Source organism: Physeter macrocephalus, chromosome 2, assembly GCF_002837175.3.
Source record: "Physeter macrocephalus isolate SW-GA chromosome 2, ASM283717v5, whole genome shotgun sequence".
Lineage (NCBI taxonomy): Eukaryota > Metazoa > Chordata > Mammalia > Artiodactyla > Physeteridae > Physeter > Physeter macrocephalus.
Genome location: NC_041215.1, coordinates 84,130,625 through 84,152,098, shown reverse-complemented (window position 1 = coordinate 84,152,098; position 21,474 = coordinate 84,130,625). Strand labels below are relative to the sequence as shown.

General features: G+C 38.6%; 1 protein-coding gene across 12 annotated transcripts in view; it reads left to right on the top strand.

Annotated features, from left to right (window-relative positions):
- Nucleotides 1-3,527: 3,527 nt before the first annotated feature.
- The window catches only part of CCDC141 (coiled-coil domain containing 141), a 210,708-nt gene continuing 192,761 nt past the window's right edge, over nt 3,528-21,474 (top strand). For 11 of the 12 annotated variants that reach the window (XR_008618774.1, XR_008618778.1, XR_008618777.1 and 8 more), the window contains exons 1-2: nt 3,528-3,643; nt 6,004-6,126. Coding sequence is in view for 5 of the 12 variants with exons in the window: in XM_055088821.1 (XP_054944796.1) it covers nt 3,542-3,643; nt 6,004-6,126 (225 nt within the window). In the remaining 7 variants the exon portion in view is untranslated. Of the gene's footprint in view, nt 3,644-6,003; nt 6,127-21,474 lie in introns of those variants that run through there. The other variant, XM_055088822.1, reaches the window with a different exon arrangement.

Sequence of the window (21,474 nt, the reverse complement as noted above, 5' to 3'; positions counted from 1 at the left end):
TGGTGATGATGGTTGCACAACATTATGAATATATTTAATATCACTGAAACTGTACACTTAAAAATAGTTAAGATGGTAAATTTTGTTATGTGTATTTTACCACAATAAAAGAAAAATTGGGGGAAAGAAGTGCTATTTGCAATTCTACAGAATCCAGTTATAGCTTTTTGATTCCCCACAGAGGATTTTTCACTAAAATTCAGCTGGTATAAAAACAGACATTTCCCAGAGGGATAAACAGAGAAGACATAATAACCTCTGCAAGATCCTCTATAAACTTCAAAGAATATGAGAATGCCTGTAAGGGTTTTTGTTTTGTTTTGTTTTGTTCTTTTGTTTTTTGTTTTTTTTTTGGTGATGATAGGGGAGGTGGAGTATAAACAAACTGAAGCTCAAAAAGCTTTAAAAAGTCTAATTATAGTGTAGCAATTTCTTTAGTACAATATATTTACTATTCTCCAAACTATTTCCCAGAGTTAATAATGCAACTTACAATTAAATATTATGCTAGATAAAGGGATATAGACCAAGGTTCTAAATGAGCTAGATGTGGATGGAGAGGTCTGAAAAACAGAGCTTCTGAAGGGTGTTTTTTTTTTTTTTTTTTTGGTGATGATAGGGGAGGTGGAGTATAAACAAACTGAAGCTCAAAAAGCTTTAAAAAGTCTAATTATAGTGTAGCAATTTCTTTAGTACAATATATTTACTATTCTCCAAACTATTTCCCAGAGTTAATAATGCAACTTACAATTAAATATTATGCTAGATAAAGGGATATAGACCAAGGTTCTAAATGAGCTAGATGTGGATGGAGAGGTCTGAAAAACAGAGCTTCTGAAGGGAAAAGGACTAAGGAGTTGAAGAGGAAAGAAATAGAAAGGAAGGGAAGGGGAGAGAACAGTGATTCAAGTCTTTTCCAAATTTTAAAGCCAAGAATTTGAATTAAAAGAAAATTAGTTAGAAACCACTTAAATTCATATATGCAATTTACATTATTGCTCATGTCCACCAATGCAGAAAACATTTTCTGTGCAACACTCTGGGACTGCTTGGAAAGAAAGGTCATCTATACACAGAAAGATACTACCTTTGCTGCTGAATTGTTGGATTAATCTTTTAACGAAGTCTTAAATATTTCTAATTCCTTTTGCCCTTACGCCTTGGAATTAATCCGACTATCAGCAGTGTTCTCTCTCCTCCCCACCTCTCTCCTTCCTTTCCCTTCCTGTGGGCCGGTGATTCCATACAGTCCACACTGCCCTCCACACCCTTTACATAATCATCTACCTGAAGTGGGTCTCTGTGGACATAACCACTCATTTCTAGCCGTGGTCTGTGCAGCCTGCTGCCAAAAGTTCCCTTTGCCTCCTGAGGGCCTTTAGGCAACTTTTTTTTTTTTTAATTATTTATTTATTTTTTAATTTTACATCTTTATTGGAGTATAATTGCTTTACAATGGTGTGTTAGTTTCTGCTTTATAACAAAGTGAATCAGTTATACATATATCCCCATATGCCCTCCTTCTTGCATCTCTCTCCCTCCCACCCTCCCGATCCCACCCCTCTAGGTGGACACAATGCACCGAGCTGATCTCCCTGTGCTACGCGGCTGCTTGCCACTAGCTATCTGTTTTACATTTAGGCAACTTTTGACACACATTGAGTTTCTAACAGTAGGATTAACTTTGGGCGAAAGTGCACTGTGTATTTTGGGTGCGGGTCACTGTTTGCTGTTCTGGTTTGCTGTGTACACAAAGGCTTAAGCAAGGCTCCTCTGGGCATTTTAGTTTAGGGTGTGGAGATTATGTGACACAGTTGTCAACTCTTGGTTTTCCTTCAGGGCAATTAGCTGAAAACTGGTTTCACTCAATTTGTTTGGTTTGTTTGGACCAACTATTTGCTAAAGCAGGAGCCCACCTTCAACACTGAGGCAGCCCCTACAGAAAGGCTGGGTTGGTTCTCTGCAAGCTCTCCATCCCTGCCATAAAATGAAACCATTTACAATATTTCCTACATCATGGTGTCTCTTGTCATCTGCTCTCCCGAGCTTGTTCCAAATGCTCCCTTTCTGGCCTCAGGTAAAGTTCCCAGAGCCCAGGAACTGGGATCCAGGGTGGTTTCCTATCACTGGAACAGCAGGCAACTAGGTCATGGCTGCATAACTGCAGAGCAGCCAGGACATGCTCTGGGAAAAAAAATAGTTGCTGAAACCAAAGTATATGTAAAAGCACCATTTCCCCTTTGATTCAAGAATATTGTCATGAACCTTAGCAGAACAAAACAGTGGTGCTGACTCAGCCTTCTGAATATTGGCCCTGAACCTGACTGTGCTTTTAAATTGAGCTAAGGGTTTAAACAGCGAGTGGACTCATTTAACTCTGTTCATTGCTGTATCCTCTGTTCTGGCTTTGTTCCAGAGATTTCCAATGGCTCCAGCAGCTCTGGAGTCAGTATCTCTGATGTGTTTGCATCTGACCTCTGACCTAAGCTTCAGGGTTATTTTCAGCTGTTCCGTGACAGGGAATCCAACAGCTGCTGTTTAATACCACCGACAACTTGTAACACACACTGAGTTTCTAGCAATAGGATTAATCTGCCGATCCTGGGCTCTGATTTAAGCTGTCTATAATTTTCCTGCACCAAGGCATGGGGTAAAAGTAAAAACCGAATCTGAAGTAAAATGTTATCCTTTTTTTAAAAAGTGTAGCAAAATATACATAGTGTTAACCTTTAATCCAAAAAACCCAAAACATTTTCCTGCTGCAATTAAAAGTAACAGCAAAGTATATTACTTCCTAGTAGTTGTGCAACTGAACTTGAAAATACTGTTCAGTGGAGTAGATGGTCTTAAAGAAATCCTGACTTGGTAGATATCTGTTGATAACTGCTCATTGAAATATTTTTAAAATGTCCCTAAGAAATCTGAGACTGAGAAAATGTGACCATTTCATATAAACTTCATTTGACAAAAGGCAGTAAGTTTTAGGAAAACAGATTAATCCAAAAGATATTTCAAACAATTTTGTGGCTTAATCCCAAAACGAATACCAGAACTTATTTTTAAAGTACATTTTTGGGAGTTTTCTTTGCATGGAGGAGACTTCAAAAATTTTGAAAAGATTGATACCCAGGTTAATGACTGGCTGGTTTCAAAGCCCACCAAAACTGTATAGATTCAGTGGCTAAAGTAATTTGGGTTGTGAGGATGTAATTCTTTTTCCATTGCTATCAAACATCAGCTGATAGAGAGCTAGAAGCTGCCCTCTGCATTTAAGATAATAGCCAAAATAACAGGCATTCAGTGTTACCATACTAGGGGTGTGGCGGTTCTCTCCCGTTCTTTCCTCTCTCTCTCATGATAAACTCAATGGGGTTGTCTATTTTTAACCTCCTGTTCTTTCCTTTCGGCAGAGTAATCAGTGTGAGGGGAGCTCTTGCCCTGAATGAATCCAAGTAACCCCGGTGGTTGCCTTCTGAAATGACCAGCAGACACACATCTGTACGGAGGCTGCCCAAAGCGTAAACTCTGGTTCTAATGTACCATGTCCAGCCAAGGAAGTCCTGGTGAGGAGTTTTCTACGACAACAGTCAGTTCAGTAGCTGTGCAGGCTGGGGACTCCAAAATCGTTATAGCCATCATAAAGGTAAGCTGACAACTTCCTTTTTTCTGTGTAGCTGTGGGCTTCTTGCTGTGTGCTGATAATCCTAAAGAACATTCCAACACAATCGGCAGTACACGGCATATAGAAAATAACCCAGCAGGTACATCTTATTGCTTTCTTAAATTGCAACTAAGAGAAAAACCTCTTAAGTTTCAGCCAGTTGCTAGAGTTTCTCTTTCAGTTAGCCAGAAAACATCTATAAGCAGCTTGATTTTTCTAAAGAGCAACAACAAACTCTACCATATACTTTCAGTTTGGTTTTTAAAGACAAAGCATTTGTGATTAAAAGTTTGTGATTGCCAGGCTGGAGTCCAGTGGACCTGGGAAATGTCTGTGATTTTTAAGAGTGGATGTGATGAAGGAGGGAAGAGGAGGGTCCCAGCAGATAAGGGGTGGCATTGTTTTGGCATGATGAGTGCAGGAAACACCTAATAAGAGACTGTGACATGTGCCCTCTGCAGCTTTGGTTCTGACATGGTAAAGACACTAGTAAATCCTTGTCACATGGTTGGGGGAATAAAGACCCTACCAGGGAAAGTGCTGAGGGCATGTGTCAAATTTGCCCTTAACAGCAGGAAGTTGAAGCCACTAGGGGCTTAAAGGTTTTTGCATGTTTTATGTCAAACAGTTTGCAAAGGTGACCACACATCTTTAGGTTGAAGAAGGCATCTATGATTTTATTTCCTATGAATATGTCCTGTAAAAAATCCCTGAAGCCTTATGATTGGATTTAGACAACTCACCACCTCAGGAATTCAGTGTTTAATGAAGGGAATTCAGCAAACAAGCTGGTGCTCACCACAGCCTGTTACTTTCAGGGCCCCACCAAGCTTAATTGAATGACTTTTCTGGCCTTTTGTAAGAAGCATAGACAACAGGCCTGTTTACTTTCACTTAATTGCTTCGAACTTTATGCTAATGTAAAAATTCCTAACAGGAAAGCAGCACTGGACATTGAGCAAAATGATTCACTCTAGAAGCACTGAATGCAAAGTGTGCCTACCCAGGCCGATTCCCCAGGGCTCTTAAGACTTGGTCTACATAAACAGAACCCCTGCCGTGTCCCTTGACCTCTATTCTTTTCAAAGGCAATGAGTGGACATGGAAAGAAGCCTGAAGCAAAAGTAGCAAAATTGATCATTTGTGTTTGATTTTATGATGCTTTGAGTAACTGCAAATTTCAGCAGAGAGGGAAAAGAGGAAAAATTTCTGTTTTTAAAGAAAGTTAAATTTTCTTTCCCTTAAATATGAAACATTTCTTAGAGTAGGATGAGGAAGAATGCATACAGAGTAAATGATAAAAGAATCAGAGGTAAATTGACAGTAACCTCTAAAATTGTACTGGAAACTCTTATTTTAACTGAACTGTGTTTCTAAGAATGTTCCCTCCATCCTCCCTCCCCAGCTCCCGTAGTTCACTGCCATCCCATATGGAATAAACCCCAAGCTATTCAAAATGGGAAGTCCATCTGAAGGGAGTAGAAGTGCCTGTGTCTGCTCTATATGGACTTCTCATTTCTAAACAGTCTAATGATCTAGAATAGACATGTGGTTTCTCATTTCTCTTCAGCAATTCACTTAGCCACGTGCACATGCCTGATAGCGGTTCCTCTTGCTTCAATGGTTGTTTCTCTTAGAAAAGCAATTCCTTAGGAAATGCAATGATGAATTATATCTTGGAGCAATGAAAGGGTTCCTGAGTGTGGAAAACAAGCGGGCTGCATTCAGATAGCAGTTGTCACACATCTAATTTCACTGACATTTTTATACATACCTTATTGAATATTCAACAACAAAATTTGGAAAATATTGTTTTAACTTTGGAATAAGCGGAAAATCAGTTGCTTCATCTGCTGTTTATTCTTTCTGGTTGACTCAGCAAGGTCAGTGTAAAGACACTAATCAGCCTAAATTACATTTATGAAACCTTTTCCCTTTGGTGAAGTTTGCACCCTACTTGCTCAAATCACTATTTTTATAGAGTTCAGTTTTGTGAGTGAGAGAATGTAAAAGTGTGTGAATTATTCTATAATTTTGTACTCTTCAATAATACATAATCTACTGCATATATTCCTCATTTGGGAATTTTGAATTTAAATCCAGTATGCTAAGAGAAAGGAATTTATCCTAAGCAGAAAAAAAAAAGAAGGAAAGGCAGGGCATGGATTTATGTTAGACCTGTTCTATTTCAATTTACGTGAGGCCTGTCTATCTCTGTGGAAAGAATAAAGTGTTCACGGTGTAACTGGAAGCTTAAAAAAAGAAAAGAAAAAAAAGGAGAAGGGTGAAAGGGAAGGAACAAGAGGAACTAAAAGTGCATTTTATTTCATTTTTATTTTCAGTGTGGCAAGTGGGTACAACTTCAGTTGGCTGAATCACAGCCCAATCTTCTGGAAATTGGAAGCAATCAAGATGAAACTAAAAAACTTCTTCATGATCATGAACTTCTTTTGGCCAAGCTCAAGGTAAGATATTAAGATATGAAGCAGATACAAAATTAAAAAGGAATAAAAAGCTCTTTCTTACACTTCCTCTTTATTCCCCTGATGCCACTGGCCTATGGCCAGATTAACATAGTGCCAGATAGGTAATGGAAAAACACTATAGTTATTTATGAGCAAACACCAACATTGGAGAGAAGTAACAAGATTTTTTTCAACTTTCCCTAATGTGATAGAAAATATGGACTGATAATATTTTCACTGTGGAGAAATAAGTACCTTTTTTTTCCTGGCTGTCTCAGTGGAAAAAAAAAAAATTCCATCATTTTTCCATTTCATGCAACATACTGTCAAGCTACAACAACAGATCCAAACTTCCTATTGTTAATGAGACCTGCTGGCAAAAATAATATAGAGGTTTTTTCCCTCTTGAGCTATTGAAAATATCTGATTTTATATTTAATATTAAGAGTTCTTGAAACCAAAGAATGGTTTTAATAGAGTTATTATTACCTATATGTTGTGGTTATTTAGTTAAGAATCTAAAAACAGTGTTGGTTTGAGAGTGCCAGATAAGGTATCTAATCAGAGACAAGAATGTTGTTTGTGGGGCCCTGTGCAAAGTGAAAATGTGGGACTCCCTGTTCAAAAAGCAGGAAAAAGCTTTTTCTTGGCCTGTCATGGTGTTTTTTTAATCTGCTATTTAATGTCTGGCTCCTTCAGCCATGGGGATATATGTGGGGTGAGTGCAGCCCCTCACAGGCACTGGGCGTCAGTCCCAGCTCAATGCAGAGGGTGTGGGCCTAACCCCACCCTTTCCCGAGCTGTGCCCTGACCCCTGCCAGGGCAGATGACAGAGTTCACTGAGCAGGGGCGGAGGCGGGGGGAGCAGACAGGATAGCAAAGAGATTCTCTCCCCGGAGGGCAGGACCACACTCGAGATGAAGCTCCCATCCCCCAGCACTTCCTCTGTTGTCCCATTGGACTTCACTTATAAAACACACAGTCAAAGATAAAATTGTTAAGAATTTCAAGACAGTGACAGGTGAGACGTTAAACTCCAAGTGGTTTCTCCTTCTGAGAATGGAGCTCTGTGCAGCAGCCAACTCTGTGAGTAATAACCCTCTTAGGCAAATGAATGTCATCACTAAGATCAAAGAGGTTTGATTCAGAAGGCTGCAGTGACTAGATGTTCTGTGTCTTTAGTACTTTAATATTACTGGCTTCTTTGGACATCTAGGCTGGAATTTCCACTTGCTTCCTAGATTTAGAGGCAGATCTGTTCTGCTTCTGACATATACCAACAGCCACAGTAAAAGTAAAAGGGTAAATCAGACTGAGAAGTTGAAGAAAGAATTAGTACTGAAGCAGGGAGCTATTAGAATCCAGAATTTATTCTCCTGTGTAGACAGCTCCTTGCTCTGGGCTCTGGGCTGTCTTTCAAGGAAGAAATCCCTGGTGACCAGGAAGTCCTTTGTATATCTTAAAAAACACATGATGATGTGAACAGTCATTGAACCAGGAATCAAAAGACCTATGTTTTAGCACTAATTGTGCTGCTAACTAGTGTTGTTTGGCCAACAATTCAAGGTTTTGCTGCTACACAAAAAGCTCAATATTATGAACTGTGGAAACCCAACACTTCCTTGCAATTCTTGCCCATCCACAGAGGTTTACTTTCTCAAGGTCTCCTGTGTCCCCAGCCCCTTCATATGTACCTGCCGACTGTTTCTAAAGTTAACCTGGATTTGAAGCTACATCCCTTCCCCAGGTCCTGCTAGCAATTCATGCCCAGCCAGCACTTTTGGGTACACTGATGAACTGTGAGTGGTGGGGAAGCTCACAGCAGTCTGGGTCTCTCAGGCTACCTCTTTCCCCACCAACCCTATTCCTGTCCAGGCCCACAACTCCAGGGAGAATTCTTTCGTAAGCAGAGCAGTTCATCTCTCCTTAATAACTATGCTCAAATTTGCATACCTACATCCGTTCAGGAGCTCAGCAAAGTGCAAGGTGTTTTCCATCAAGAGGATCCATCTTTAGAAGGTGCTTGTGATTCTCAATTTTAAAGTCTTGTCCTTTAATGCCAGTCTTCTGGCTGTGGACTAGCCTTCTGGACTTCACGCTTTTATCTGTAAAAATGATTGGGAGAGGATGAATCAAAGGTTCATATCTATTGCGGATCTTACCATAACAAGCAGTGGAATAGTGGGACCATTCTGCCTCTCTGCACGTGGATCTAAGAACATGAGGTCTCAAGTAAAAAGGCCTTTTGGGGGGCTTCCCTGGTGGCGCAGTGGTTGCGCGTCCGCCTGCCGATGCAGGGGAACCGGGTTCGCGCCCCGGTCTGGGAGGATCCCACATGCCGCGGAGCGGCTGGGTCCGTGAGCCATGGCCGCTGAGCCTGAGCGTCCGGAGCCAGTGCTCCGCAACGGGAGAGGCCACAGCAGAGGGAGGCCCGCATACCGCCAAAAAAAAAAAAAAAAAGGCCTTTTGGCTTCACGCAGGCCTCTAACCATGACCTCTTAATGTCTATCTCCCATACCCTCTCCCACCCCACCTTACCCAACGAACCGAACCAGCCACTTACCCCCAAGAAATGTTAAGTAGTAGCATCGGGGCTTCCCTGGTGGCGCAGTGGTTGCGCGTCCGCCTGCCGATGCAGGGGAACCGGGTTCGCGCCCCGGTCTGGGAGGATCCCACATGCCGCGGAGCGGCTGGGCCCGTAAGCCATGGCCGCTGAGCCTGCGCGTCCGGAGCCTGTGCTCCGCAACGGGTGCGCGTCCGGAGCCTGTGCTCCGCGGCGGTAGAGGCCACAGCAGTGAGAGGCCCGCGTACCGCAAAAAAAAAAAAAAAAAAAAAGTAGTAGCATCGTTTTGGTTAAAAAAAAATCAAGGAGTCTGAAGTCTGTTTCAGATTTGCTGACAAAATACTTTTTTAAATAAGAAAAATGTGAATTCCATATTTCAAATGGATAGAGCACTAATTTAATCAATGTACTAGTTATTATGCTGTTAGGGTAGGTACAGTCTTAACCTGTAGCAGAAAATTGTTGTACCAAGTCATTTTTAATATGAGCTTTTTGAATGATAGGAACATTAGTAGTTCAATAAGCCAATAATATTTCATATTTAATGTTCATTCCAGTCCTTTTCCTATGCACAGGGCCCTGGGATTTGTTCTAATTATAAAGAAGAATGTACTCTTAGGAGTGTCGGGAGGGTGTAGGAGTTCTGTGCTGAGTCCACTCTGCTTTGGGCAAAGCAGATAGACTCTCTTGTCTCATTTTCTTTATTTGAAAAATTATGATAATAACAGATACCCTTAAACACCTAAAAAGGAAATCTGGGGAGACATGCAATGATTTATAGAAGTGCTTGCTGTTGATAATATATCAGAGAAATTTGGATGTTTAATTTGATAGAAATTTGATAGAAAAGCTATTTTCCGCCTTCCATTGAAAAATATCTCAGGGCTTCCCTGGTGGCGCAGTGGTTGAGAGTCCACCTGCTGATGCAGGGGATGCGGGTTCGTGCCCTGGTCCGGGAAGATCCCACATGCCACGGAGCGGCTGGGCCCGTGAGCCATGGCCGCTGAGCCTGCGCGTCCAGAGCCTGTGCTCCGCAACAGGAGAGGCCACAACAGTGAGAGGCCCGCGTACCACAAAAAAAAAAAAAAAGAAAAATATCTCAGACCATATTAATTTAGACTAAAGGAAAAAATTCTGGAAACACAGAATTTTTATGAGTGTTTCTAATGTTGGTAATGTCTTATACCCCAGAGATCTGATTTTCCTTTCAGCAGGGTACTTAACCATTCTTGTGGAGTGTCCAGAGAAAAAATATTTCCCTATTTTCGGTGGGGAAAACATAATCATGTAGAAAAAGCGTTCATTCCCTAAAGGCATCTAGATTCCCAAACCAGACTCGATTATTTTTAATGAGAAAGAAGAAGTTCAGGAGAGGGGAGAGGGAGATGTAAGCAGGTAACAAAGATCTGTCTGTGGCCACTGTCAACACTGTGTCCTCAGGTGGTCAAAGAGGAAAAGAGGGGTTGGAAATGCCTTACGACTGTTGCTGAGAACGTTCTATCCCTCAGTATCCATCTTGCAAGTAACTACATTGCTATTGTGCAAAGGAATTACAACTGTAAGAACCAAGAAAACCTCTGGACCCTAGCTCCTGTATTTGTATTTAATATATGATATTAGCATTCAGTGAAGAATGACCTTTTAAGGTATAAAAAACTGAAAAATTTCACCTCTGACTTGACTCATAAATCTATCGACTCCCTGATTCTGACTAAATCTCTGACCCAGTGAATGTTTATTTTTGTCCTGTTTCTCTTCACTTAGTTAGAAATGAATAGTCAAAATATATTAGTAGTAAGGTTTAAAGTCTTACTAAAACTTATTCCTTAAATAAGGAATAGTGTGATTTTCTGCTGTAAACTGGAATATTTAGTGTGAATACATTATTTTAAAAAATTATTATTGTGGTAAAAAATATATAATATAAATTTGCAATTTCAACCATTTTTAAGTGTACAATTCAGGGGCATTAATTATATTCAGCATGTTGTGCAACCATCACAGCTATCAATTTCCCAAACTTTTTTATCACCCCAAACAGAAACTCTGTAGCTATTAAGCAAAGACTCCCACTCCTCCCTTCCCTGGTTACCTCTAATCTACTTTCTGCCCTTATGAATTTGTCTGTTTTAGGTATTTCATGTAAATAGAATTATGTAATATTTTTCCTTTTGTGTCTGGCTTATTTCACTTAGCATATAATGTTTTCAAGAGTCATCCATATTGTAGCAGGTATCAGAACTTCATTCCTTTTTATGAATGAATAATTTTCAAATATATGGGTATACCACATTTTATTTATTCCTCATCTGTCCATGGACACTTGGGTTATTTCCACTTTTTCAGCTACTGTAAATAATGCTACAGTGAATGTTGGTGTACAGGTATCTGTTTGAGTACCTGCTTTCAATTCTTTTGGAGTGGAATTGCCTAGTCATAGGGCATTTCTATGCTAACTCTTTGAGGAAACACCAAAATGTTTTTCACAGCAGCAGTGCCATATTACATTCCCATCAGCAATGTTCAGGTGTTCCAATTTCTTCACGTCCTGGTTAAACTTGTTATTTTCTCTGTGTGTGTATGTGTGTGTGTTTAATTATAGCCATCCTATTAGATGTGAAGTGATATCTTGTGGTGGTTTTGATTTGTATTTCTTTAATGACTAATGACATTAAACATTTTTTCATGTGCTTACTGGACAATTGTATATCTTCTTTGGACAAACGTCTATTCAGGTCTTTTACCCATTTTTTAATTGGGTTGCTTTTTTTTTGTTACTGAGTTGTAGGAGTTCTTTGCATATTCTGGATATTAATTCCTTGTCAGATATAGAATTTGCAAATATTTTCTCCCATTCTGTAGGTTATCTTTTCACTTTCTTGATGATGATCTTAATAATGTATTTTAATAAAGTAAGTCTGTGTGACTTGAATTACATATATTTACATATTAGAGAAAATTTTATAGCATGTGTGTTGTGAAAGTGATGGAACTCTTTAGGACAGTATTGGAAGAGGACTAACCTATTTTACATTATCTATGTCATGGCAGTGTTTTACCCTAAATGTTTACTTCATATAGGAGATTCGTTTCCTCTCCTTCGTGTTTTCCTATAGACCCACAAGTTAGGGAATTCTACTCTCTCAGAAATGTTGCGGACGATGCTTTCACCCATGTCTTCTCTTCCCTTCTCTTCCTTTAGGAGTGAGGGGGGTGTGTTATCCAGTTGGTGAGACTAGGGGAAGAAGTGGCCACCATGGGGAAGCCAGCCTCAAAGGCTCTCTCTGCAGACTCTGGCTACCCATGGGCTGCAGGTTCTCTATTCTCTCTGCTTCTGCATGATTTGGCCAGATGTCCCTATGTGGAAGAGGAAGGCCACAATCTAACCTACACAGAGCAGCCAAATATGTTTCTATACCTCAGACCCAGTTGTCTCCTTAGGCAGGTCACAAGGACTAGATTTTTAAAGAGAAAAAGTAGAAAGTCAAATCAAACCCACCCTCCAGTCCAGCTTTACCAGTAATAAGAGCAGATATTTTGATCCATATCTGAACTTGATGTCTATTTCTCAGTTGATTTGGAATCTTGAGGAGAGAGAGGTGAAATTAATTGGCACCTTCCAAATTCCAACACTTAATTGATCTTTGGTTCAAAGGGATCTGTGTCTTAGTATTCTATACATGTAAAGTACCTGGCATATTTTCACTGATCATTTTGACAAAGGTCACTGAAACAATGTAGGAACAATGCAGGGTTCCTGGGGGAGTGGGAACTAGTGGGCGGTATAGTTTCTCTTTTAGGTTTTTGAGAATAGAGAACTTTTCTATTTAAAAAACAAAAATAGTATTCTCACAACTGTGAAACAGCAAAACTTCCCAGTGATTTTCCCTGGCTGACTTAACACTTTCCTAGTGTACAGGGTATTTCTTTTCCCAGATGTTCAGTTCCAGTGAATATTGTGGAGCTGTGGAGTGAAATAAAACTTGAATAGCATTCTCTGTATTTGGAAAGTGCCATGGGCAATCTTATAAAATATTGTTTTTATAAGATAGGTTGGTTTAAGAGGCTAGAGAGTCCATGAGATAGGCTTCTCAGACATGGAGTTAAGGCACATTAAGACTGCAGATATCACAAATAATTTGTTACTAGTTTGGGCTAAGCCGCAGTTCAGAGGATGCCCATACTTAATGAAGTGTTGATGAGAGTTGATTTACTAGAGGGGAAGGAGTTCTATAAGGAGAAAATTTTGTTGGCACAGAGCCTGAAGAGTACAAAATTTGGAAAGGATGCTCTCTATCTTATCCCTGTCTTGGTTTAGCAGTCAAGGTTGGGCTCCTTGGCTGAAGTTGAAGGGCCTGTGGGAAACATGAAGCACTCATTATATTGCTTTGTAGCTGGGACACCAAGTGACACAAAGTCCACAAGAAGAGAAGCATCTTCCACACTTCTGCAAGGAACAGAGCAGGGCTTGGTTATAGCAGATACTGACAACTTTTTTGACAACTCTAGAAGGACCCAATATACAAGATTACAGTAGATTAAAGATGGCCATAAAGTCTTTGGCACTCTTCCCAATGAGAGGTGGAGTCTGTGTTCATTCCCTTAAAACTGGTCAGACTCTGGGACTGCTTTCAGCAAAAGAATACAGCATAGATGATGTGGTGCCAGTTTCCGGTCCAGTCTCAAGAGACTGGCTGCTTTCTCTTCCTGTAATTTCAAATAGTTGCTCCTGGAACCTAACCAACTGAGTACGTCAAGGAGCACTATGGAGAGGCCCATGTGGAGAAGAACTGAGTGTCCCAGCAACATCTCTGGCTGAGATCCTGGCCAACAGCCAACCAACTTGCCAGCCCTGTGAGCGAGCCATTTGAGCCATCTTGAAAGTTGATTCTCCAGACCTGGTTGGGCTTCCAACCTGACCTATGCAGAACAGAGACAAGTCTTACCCACTGAGCCCTGCCTGAGAATCATGAGCACAATAAATAATTGTTATTTTAGGTCTTTAGAATGTGCAGTGGTTTGTCACACAGCAGTGGATAACTGGAACAGAGGGCAAGAGCAATGGTGGCATCCTCTAGGGATTTTGAAGGCAACACTCATGAATGAAAAGAGACAGGAAGAAGAAAACAAGAGTTTTCATGAAGAGATAGTTGAGAAGCAGAACTAAGATTCTTTAAAATGAAAGATGGTATGATAAGTAAATAAATAAATAAAAAGAAAATTTTGAAGTTTGTGAATGATCTACTTTTGGAAAAATGATTCTGAAAATCATATGCTAAGATATCTATTATAATGTTAGTCTCTTTGACTTGAATTTTGATATACCTTCTTGATCAGGAGGAAAAAGTTTGTAGTTATAATTCAGCACACAAGGGTGTGCACAGAATATTATGGGTATATTGTGGAAGGAATGACTAATTCTGCCAGGAAAACTAGGGGAAGCTTGACAGAGAAAGTGATTTATGAGCTGTCCTGGAGGTGAATATGAGTTTTCCAGACACCACTGACCAATTTAAAGGACAAACGATGAACTGGAAGGAAAATATTTGCAATTTATATGACCGTCAAAGGGTTATACTCCTTCATGTTGATAAGAAAGACAAATTAGCCAAAAATAAATAAATAAAAAATAGACTATTCACAGAAGAGAGGCAGATTGCCAATGAACATGTAAAAAGAAGCTCAATGTCAATAATGGCCTGAGAAATGAAACTAAATAATGATAAAAAGATAAATTTTTAATTGCCTGTACACCATTAAAATTTTAAAATATTGATAACATTCAGTGATGGTGAGAATGTGAGGAAAGGGGCATTCTACTATACTGTTGGTGAGAATTTGGATTAACACAATCATTTTGGAAACTAGCAAGCATTAAAATTTAAAATGCTCACATCCTGAGACTCAGCAACCTCACCTCTGGGACTTCATCCTTGGAAATGAAAGCACTAGTAAGGGTATAGATATGAAGATGCTTTGCTATGATATTAAGCATCTTTTCACATGTTTTTGATAGAATAACCTAACTGGAAGCCAAACAATGTCCAACAATAGGGGAATAAATTTATAAGCTGATTATTTATGCTACTTTTATACTGTGGAAGAGTATGCTGAGCCCTAGGACTATTGCTGTGACATAGATGAACTCGTGAGTGTTTAAACCAGTGTTGGTTGGACTTTATGTGATTTGTCACCAACATATTCCTATTTGAAAACTTGGCCAAAAGTCAGGATCACAATTAACATTTTTGAGATCATAAGCCTGTAGTTTCCAAGCTGTTAATTATTTTTAAAGTATTCCTTTAAAATATAAATCTACAAGCAAAAACTTTTAATGGAAAGTAGAACCCATAGTCCTTATTAGTCATGAAAAGAGGGTCTTGGTCCAAGATTTGGACTGACAAGGCAGAACTCTGACAGTTCAAGAAATATAAGTGAGGGGTAGCAGAGGTAAGATGGTAGCTGGTAGCATAGGACCCACTCACCCCCACTCCCAATCTTCAATATACTGAGTTAGATTAAATGTCAGGGTAAAATATACCTTTTCCATTCTATCCAGAAGGCAACAGATACTTCTGCTCCAGAAAAGCCATAAGTAAGTATTGTACTTAACCAAGAATGAGGGGATTTTGTTTTGTTTATTAGTTTTAAGTCTAGTACGACTCCTACCTGATTAGCCTTAGCCAGAATGCATCTTTTCTAAACTCTAGACTTATCTTAGATATACTATAAGTATAAATGTGTAAAACTCGAGATGTTTTCAAATAACATGGCTATATCATTCTCATGACAAGTTCTTCTAGCTGTTAGTCCTCAGGAGAATACATCAAACTTCTGATTCTGTGGTTAGCTCTGAGCTTCAAATTACCTGTATCCTCCATCTCCCACCTAACACTTATTTGAAGTTCAGGGACTTGAGTGAGATTAGAAATTTTGCCTTTTTTTTTTAATGTCTTAAAATTGGATACTGGTTCCAGTTCCAGGAAAGATGGAATAAATACCCTCCACCCTGTCTCCATTAAACGCAACTATAAACCTTGGCAGTATGTATGTGTGCTGAGGATGCTGAAAACGAGGGACTAGCACGTAGGTTAGGGAAAGAGACCAAAATTCCAAAGACCGCCAAGCCAGCAGTATTGTTTTTTCTCTCTTCAATATTACCCAGCTTGGATTCAAAAGCAAGTTGACACTCTGAAGTATGCATCAGATATGGACAGAAAAAGTTCCAGAAAAGTCTTCTCTTTCAGATCTGAGCACTAGAAAGAGGACTTCTGTGAGTCAGACAGAAAGGGAGGAAATACTGTGCTTTTGCTTTTGCTTTGTGCTTTTCTATTTTCTCTGCCCCAGCACAGGCAATCCCCCAGTGATGGTGAAGATGGAGGCAACAGGCAGGTGCGTGAATCTCTGAGAGAGGGGGTCCTCTCTGACCAGAGGACCTGTGGTCCCTGAGCTTGTTGTAAATCCACATGGCATTTTCCTCCCTCTGTTCTCCCCACTGCTTGGTCCGGCAGACACAGTGGTGGGAAGGAAACCAAAGCCCCAGGTTTCAGAGGACCAGTAAGGGGGCTTCTATGGTACAAATTTCAGGCACTGGGTCAAGCCAGTGAAATGAGAAGACAGAGAAGGTGAGAGAGCAGTCTCACCGTTCAGCCCAGTAACTCACGTTATACAAATGGCTGATTTTCTTAAAGAAATCCTAATTATTCTGTCAGTACAGAGGGAACTCTAAAGAACCGTGAACTGTTAGATTCAGTTTCGTAGGACATGTCTTTTTTTTACTTTAAGTTCAGCTCAAAACATATCCGAAGTATTTACATAATCGGAACTAGAGAAACCCAAACCACTGAAGGCTGTTGCAGCTGCTTTCTGAAAGCCTGAGATTTTTGCTTCAGTGTTCCCATAGGCTATTAAACTTTTATTAATGTGTTAGACAGAAAATACTTTGCTAGTGTGTTATACTTCTTAGAGCAGCAATAAATAGAAACATATAATGTGAACCACAAATGTAACCTCATATTTACTTTTATTTATTTATTTTTCCAGTTTTATTGAGATAATTGGCATACATCACTGTATAAATTTAAGGCATACAGCATGATGGTTTGATTTACATATATTGTGACATGATCACCACATTAGGTTCAGCTAAGATCCATCTTCTCATACAGGTACAATAAAAAAAAGAAAGAAGAAAAGGAAAAAAGGAAAAAAAATTCTCCTTGTGATAAGAACTCCCTTACTTACTCTCTTAACAAATTTCCCCCGTATCATGCAGTAGTGTTAGCTCTAGACATTGTGTTGTATGTTACATCTTATAACTGGAAGTTTGTCCTTTTGACCACCTCACTCCAATTCCCCCTCTCCATACCTTCTGCCTCTGGTAACCACCAATCTGTTCTCTGTATCCATGAGCTCAGTTTTGTTGTTTGTTTGTTTTGTTTTTAGATTCCACATGTAAGTGAGATCATACAGCTATTTGTCTTTCTCTGACTTATTTCACTTAGCACAATGCCTTCAAGTTTCATTCATGTTGTTGCAAATGGTAGGATTTCGTTTTTTCTTTTATGACTGAATGGTATTCCATTGTATGTATATACCACATCTTCTTTATCCACTCATCCATCAATGGACACTTAGGTTGCTTCTGTGTCTTGGCTATTGTAAATAATGCTGTTATGAACATGGGGGTGCAGATATCTTTTGAGTTACTGTTTTCACTTCCTTTGGATATATTCCCAGAAATGTATCATTTGGTAGTTCTATTTTCAACATTTTGAGGATCCTCCATACTGTTTGCCATAGTGGCTGTACCAATGTACAATCCTACCAACAGTGCACAAGGGTTCCCTTATCTCCACATCCATGCCAGCATTATTATCTCTTGACTTTTTGATGATGGTCATTCTATCAGGTGTGCGTTGATGTCTCATTGTGCTTTTTTCTTTTTTTAAAATTAATTAATTAATTTAAATTTTTGGCTGTGTTGGGTCTTTGATGCTGCACGTGGGCTTTCTCTAGTTGTGGCGAGCAGGGGCTACTATCCGTTGCAGTGCACGGGCTCTAGAACGCAGGCTCTGTAGTTGTGGCGCACGGGTTTAGTTGCTCAGCGTCATGTGGGGTCTTCCCGGACCAGGGCTCGAACCCATGTCCCCAGCATTGGCAGGAGGATTCTTAACCACTGTGCCACCAGGGAAGTCCCCTCTCATAGTGGTTTTAATTCACATTTGCCTAATGGCTAACGATGTTGAGTATCTTGTCATGTACTTGTTGGCCTTTCACATATTTTCTTTGGAGAAATGTCTATTCAGATCACTTGCCCGTTTTTTAATTGGGTTATTTGGGTTTTTTTGCTATTGAATTGTAGGACTTTTCATATATTTTGGATATTTACCCCTTTTCAGATATACGATTTGAAAATATTATTTTCCCATTCCATAGGTTGTCTTTTCACTTTGTTGATGGTTTCCTTTGCTGTGCGGCAGCTTTTTAGTTTGATGTAGTCCCACTTGTTTATTTTTAATTTTGTTGCTTGTACTTTAGATGTCATATCCAAAAACATTATTACCAAGACACATGTCAAGAAGCTTTGTTCCTATGTTTTCTAAGAGTTTCATGGTCTTTAATCCTTTTGAGTTAACTTTTGTAAGTGGTGTAAGATACAGATTCAGTTTCATTCTTTTACATGTGAATATCCAATTATCCCAGCACCATTTATTGAACATATATGTAATTTTAAATTTTCTAATAGCCTAATGTACATTTTAGAGCATTAAACACTTACATTAGAAAAGGATAGATGTCTCAAATCCACAATCTGTGTTTTTGCCTTAAGAAACTAGAAAAATAACAGCAAATTAAAACTGAGGCAAGCAGAATGAAGCAAAAAATAAAGATAAGAGCAGAAATTAATGAAACAGATAACAGAAAAATAACAGAGAAATGCATGGTTCTTTGAAAAAGTCAGTAAAATTGATAAGCCTCTAGCCAAACTGAGAAAGGTAAAAAGAGAGAAGGCAAAAATTACGAGTATTAGGTATGAAAGATGGGGCATCACTCTAAACCCCACAGACATTAAAAATATAATGTAGTAATACTATGAACAACTCTTTGCACATAAATTCAACAATTTAAATGAAATGAACCAATTCTTTGAAAGCCACAAATTACCAAAACTCACCCAATAATAAAAGTAAAAAGAGTGAAATTAATTTAGTAATATGTTTAATTTATTCTAATATATCTAAATTATTCAATATGTAATCATTATAAAAACTATTAATGCGATATTTTAATTTTTTGTATTAAATCTTCAAAATCCTGTGTGTACATTATACTTATAGCACATCACATTTTGAACTAGCCACATTTCAAATGGCTAGTGGCTACTGTATTAGACAGTGAATATTTAGAGACTAAAGGAGGTTAAATCTTCTGGGAATGAAAATAGTTTATATTTTAGCTCAGGAGAAGTCTGCTTATAATCAAGCCAATGTATGGAGAATCTGAAAAGGATAATTATGAGATGAGATTTCTTTCAGGGACAAGAAATGAAAGAAAAGTAGGCCAAAATATTTCTAATGGCAATTTTTTGAAGGTGATTAATAAAGCAGTGTTATTAGATACTTTCACAGGAGTAGATATAATTTTCCCAGTGTAATATTTTTTAAAATGTAGGAGTGTAATTGCATCTGCACATGTGTTTTAGCTATTGCAAGTGATTTTACTTGAAAGAGTAATTTCTTTAAAACAAATTACATAAGCAATTTGAAAGAATGAAAAGAAAGCTTTGTATCAAAATTAATCTAGTTTGAAAGGCTGACAGTAGAAGGTAGTAATTAAATGGTGAATTGTCTGGTTGTGAGTTCTGAAAGCATTATTGCACATTTTGTTAATGATTATATATGTAATTAATTTGTTGTTCATTGTTCATACATTGCTCAGATATTGCTCAGTGGACTTCTTATGGTTTTGTTGCTTAGTAGTGCTAATAACATGGGAGGCCAAATGCAATTCAGCTTCTAAAAACAGCTGAAAGGATTCTGTTAATATGCCTTGGTTAATTTTGCTTCATGTTGGTTAACAGGTCATTAAAGATTGTATATTTTGTTACTTGAGTGATGAATATAGAGCAAGGATATACTTTATGTTAGCATATTTATAAAACTTGGACTAACAAAGAATTTTTCTTTGTGTTGCTTAATTCATTTATAAGTATTTCACATATGACTAGTTTTCCTTTATGGTTGTAGGTGATGGCCTAAATTCTGAATAATAAACAAAAGAGAGGATGCAAATGTTACTGAAAAAATACTATTCTCTAGTAACTTGAGTGGTCCACCAGTTTTTACTGTCATTTAGTGTTTTGTACTTGGAGAAGGACATACACGGTCTGTAAATGCTTACTTATATAAATGTAAAGATTTAAATCTCTGGTAAGTCCTGCTTTTCAGAACTAAGCCACCCCCCTGGAAAAAGTGTTGGATAATTCATCAAGATGAGGAGGACAAATAATTTTAAATTCTGGATTTTCTTTCTCTTTCAAGAACAATAAAGTTTTCCATATTATCTGAGACTTACAACTGGCCTGCAAAAAAGTTTAAGTAAACACAGGAATACCAAACAACATTTTCAATCCTGAAATTCCCATTTTGGCCAATTCATTAGTCATTGTGAGAGATTACTTTTAATAACTCAGGTTTATATTTCTACAAGACAACCAGCTAAACTTACACATAGAATTTCACCATACTTACCAGAATTTTCATCATTGACTTAGGGACCCAATATATAGCTATAGGTTGTCCTCTGTGTACACAGATCAGAATTGGGTGCACAAAGGGTTATGGCCATGAAACAGTACAAAATGAGGACAAGTTCCTACCCCTTGAAAGGCTCGCAGAAGCAATAATGTTTACTACCTATTGGCCATCTATTATGTGCCAGTCATCATACTAGCAGAAGGTATTTAATCCTTACATCAAGGATATATTCACATTTACCAGATGATTAAACAAGTTCAGTAGTGGCTTTTGCCCACGTTCCACAATAGCTTATGTCACTATGTATCACTGCCACTCTAATTTATTTAAAGAGATAGGAATAATATTCAAAATATATCCATTGCCAGAAAATATCAATATATGAAAAACTATATACAAGGTGCTGACAGATGGCTCATGCAAGAGTTACCAGCCCAAGATGTGAGAATATTATTTGGCTCTCAAAGCAAGTGACAGGTAAGGATTGGGAGTCAAAATGACATTCCAGATCAGAGAATGGTTTAGCAAAGCTGTTGAGACAAGTGTAGGCAAGATACACATAGGCACATGAAGAACACTGCCAGGAAATATTGAGATAAGGCAAAACTTGTGTGGAGGATAAGGGCTTGGGCTGAAAGGCAGGACATGTTGGGCTATGCAGTTAGATTTGATTGTGGCCAAGAGTGGGTTCTTAAAGTAGGGGAAAGTTTGCTAAAAATGGAGTTTGAGACAGGTTACCTTTAAAACAATATACAGGGTGAACTTGAATGGAAAAACCACTGGAGTTAAGAGATGTCTATGGAGACATTGGAACTTGGACTAGAGTTCTGAGTGTGAGAGTAAAGAGACTCAAATTTAAAAGTCCTTGTTTCTCAAATAAACAACCTAACCTTACACCTAAAGCAATTAGACAAAGAAGAACAAAAAACCCTCAAAGTTAGCAGAAGGAAAGAAATCATAAAGATCAGATCAGAAATAAATGAAAAAGAAATGAGGGAAACAATAGCAAAGATCAATAAAACTAAA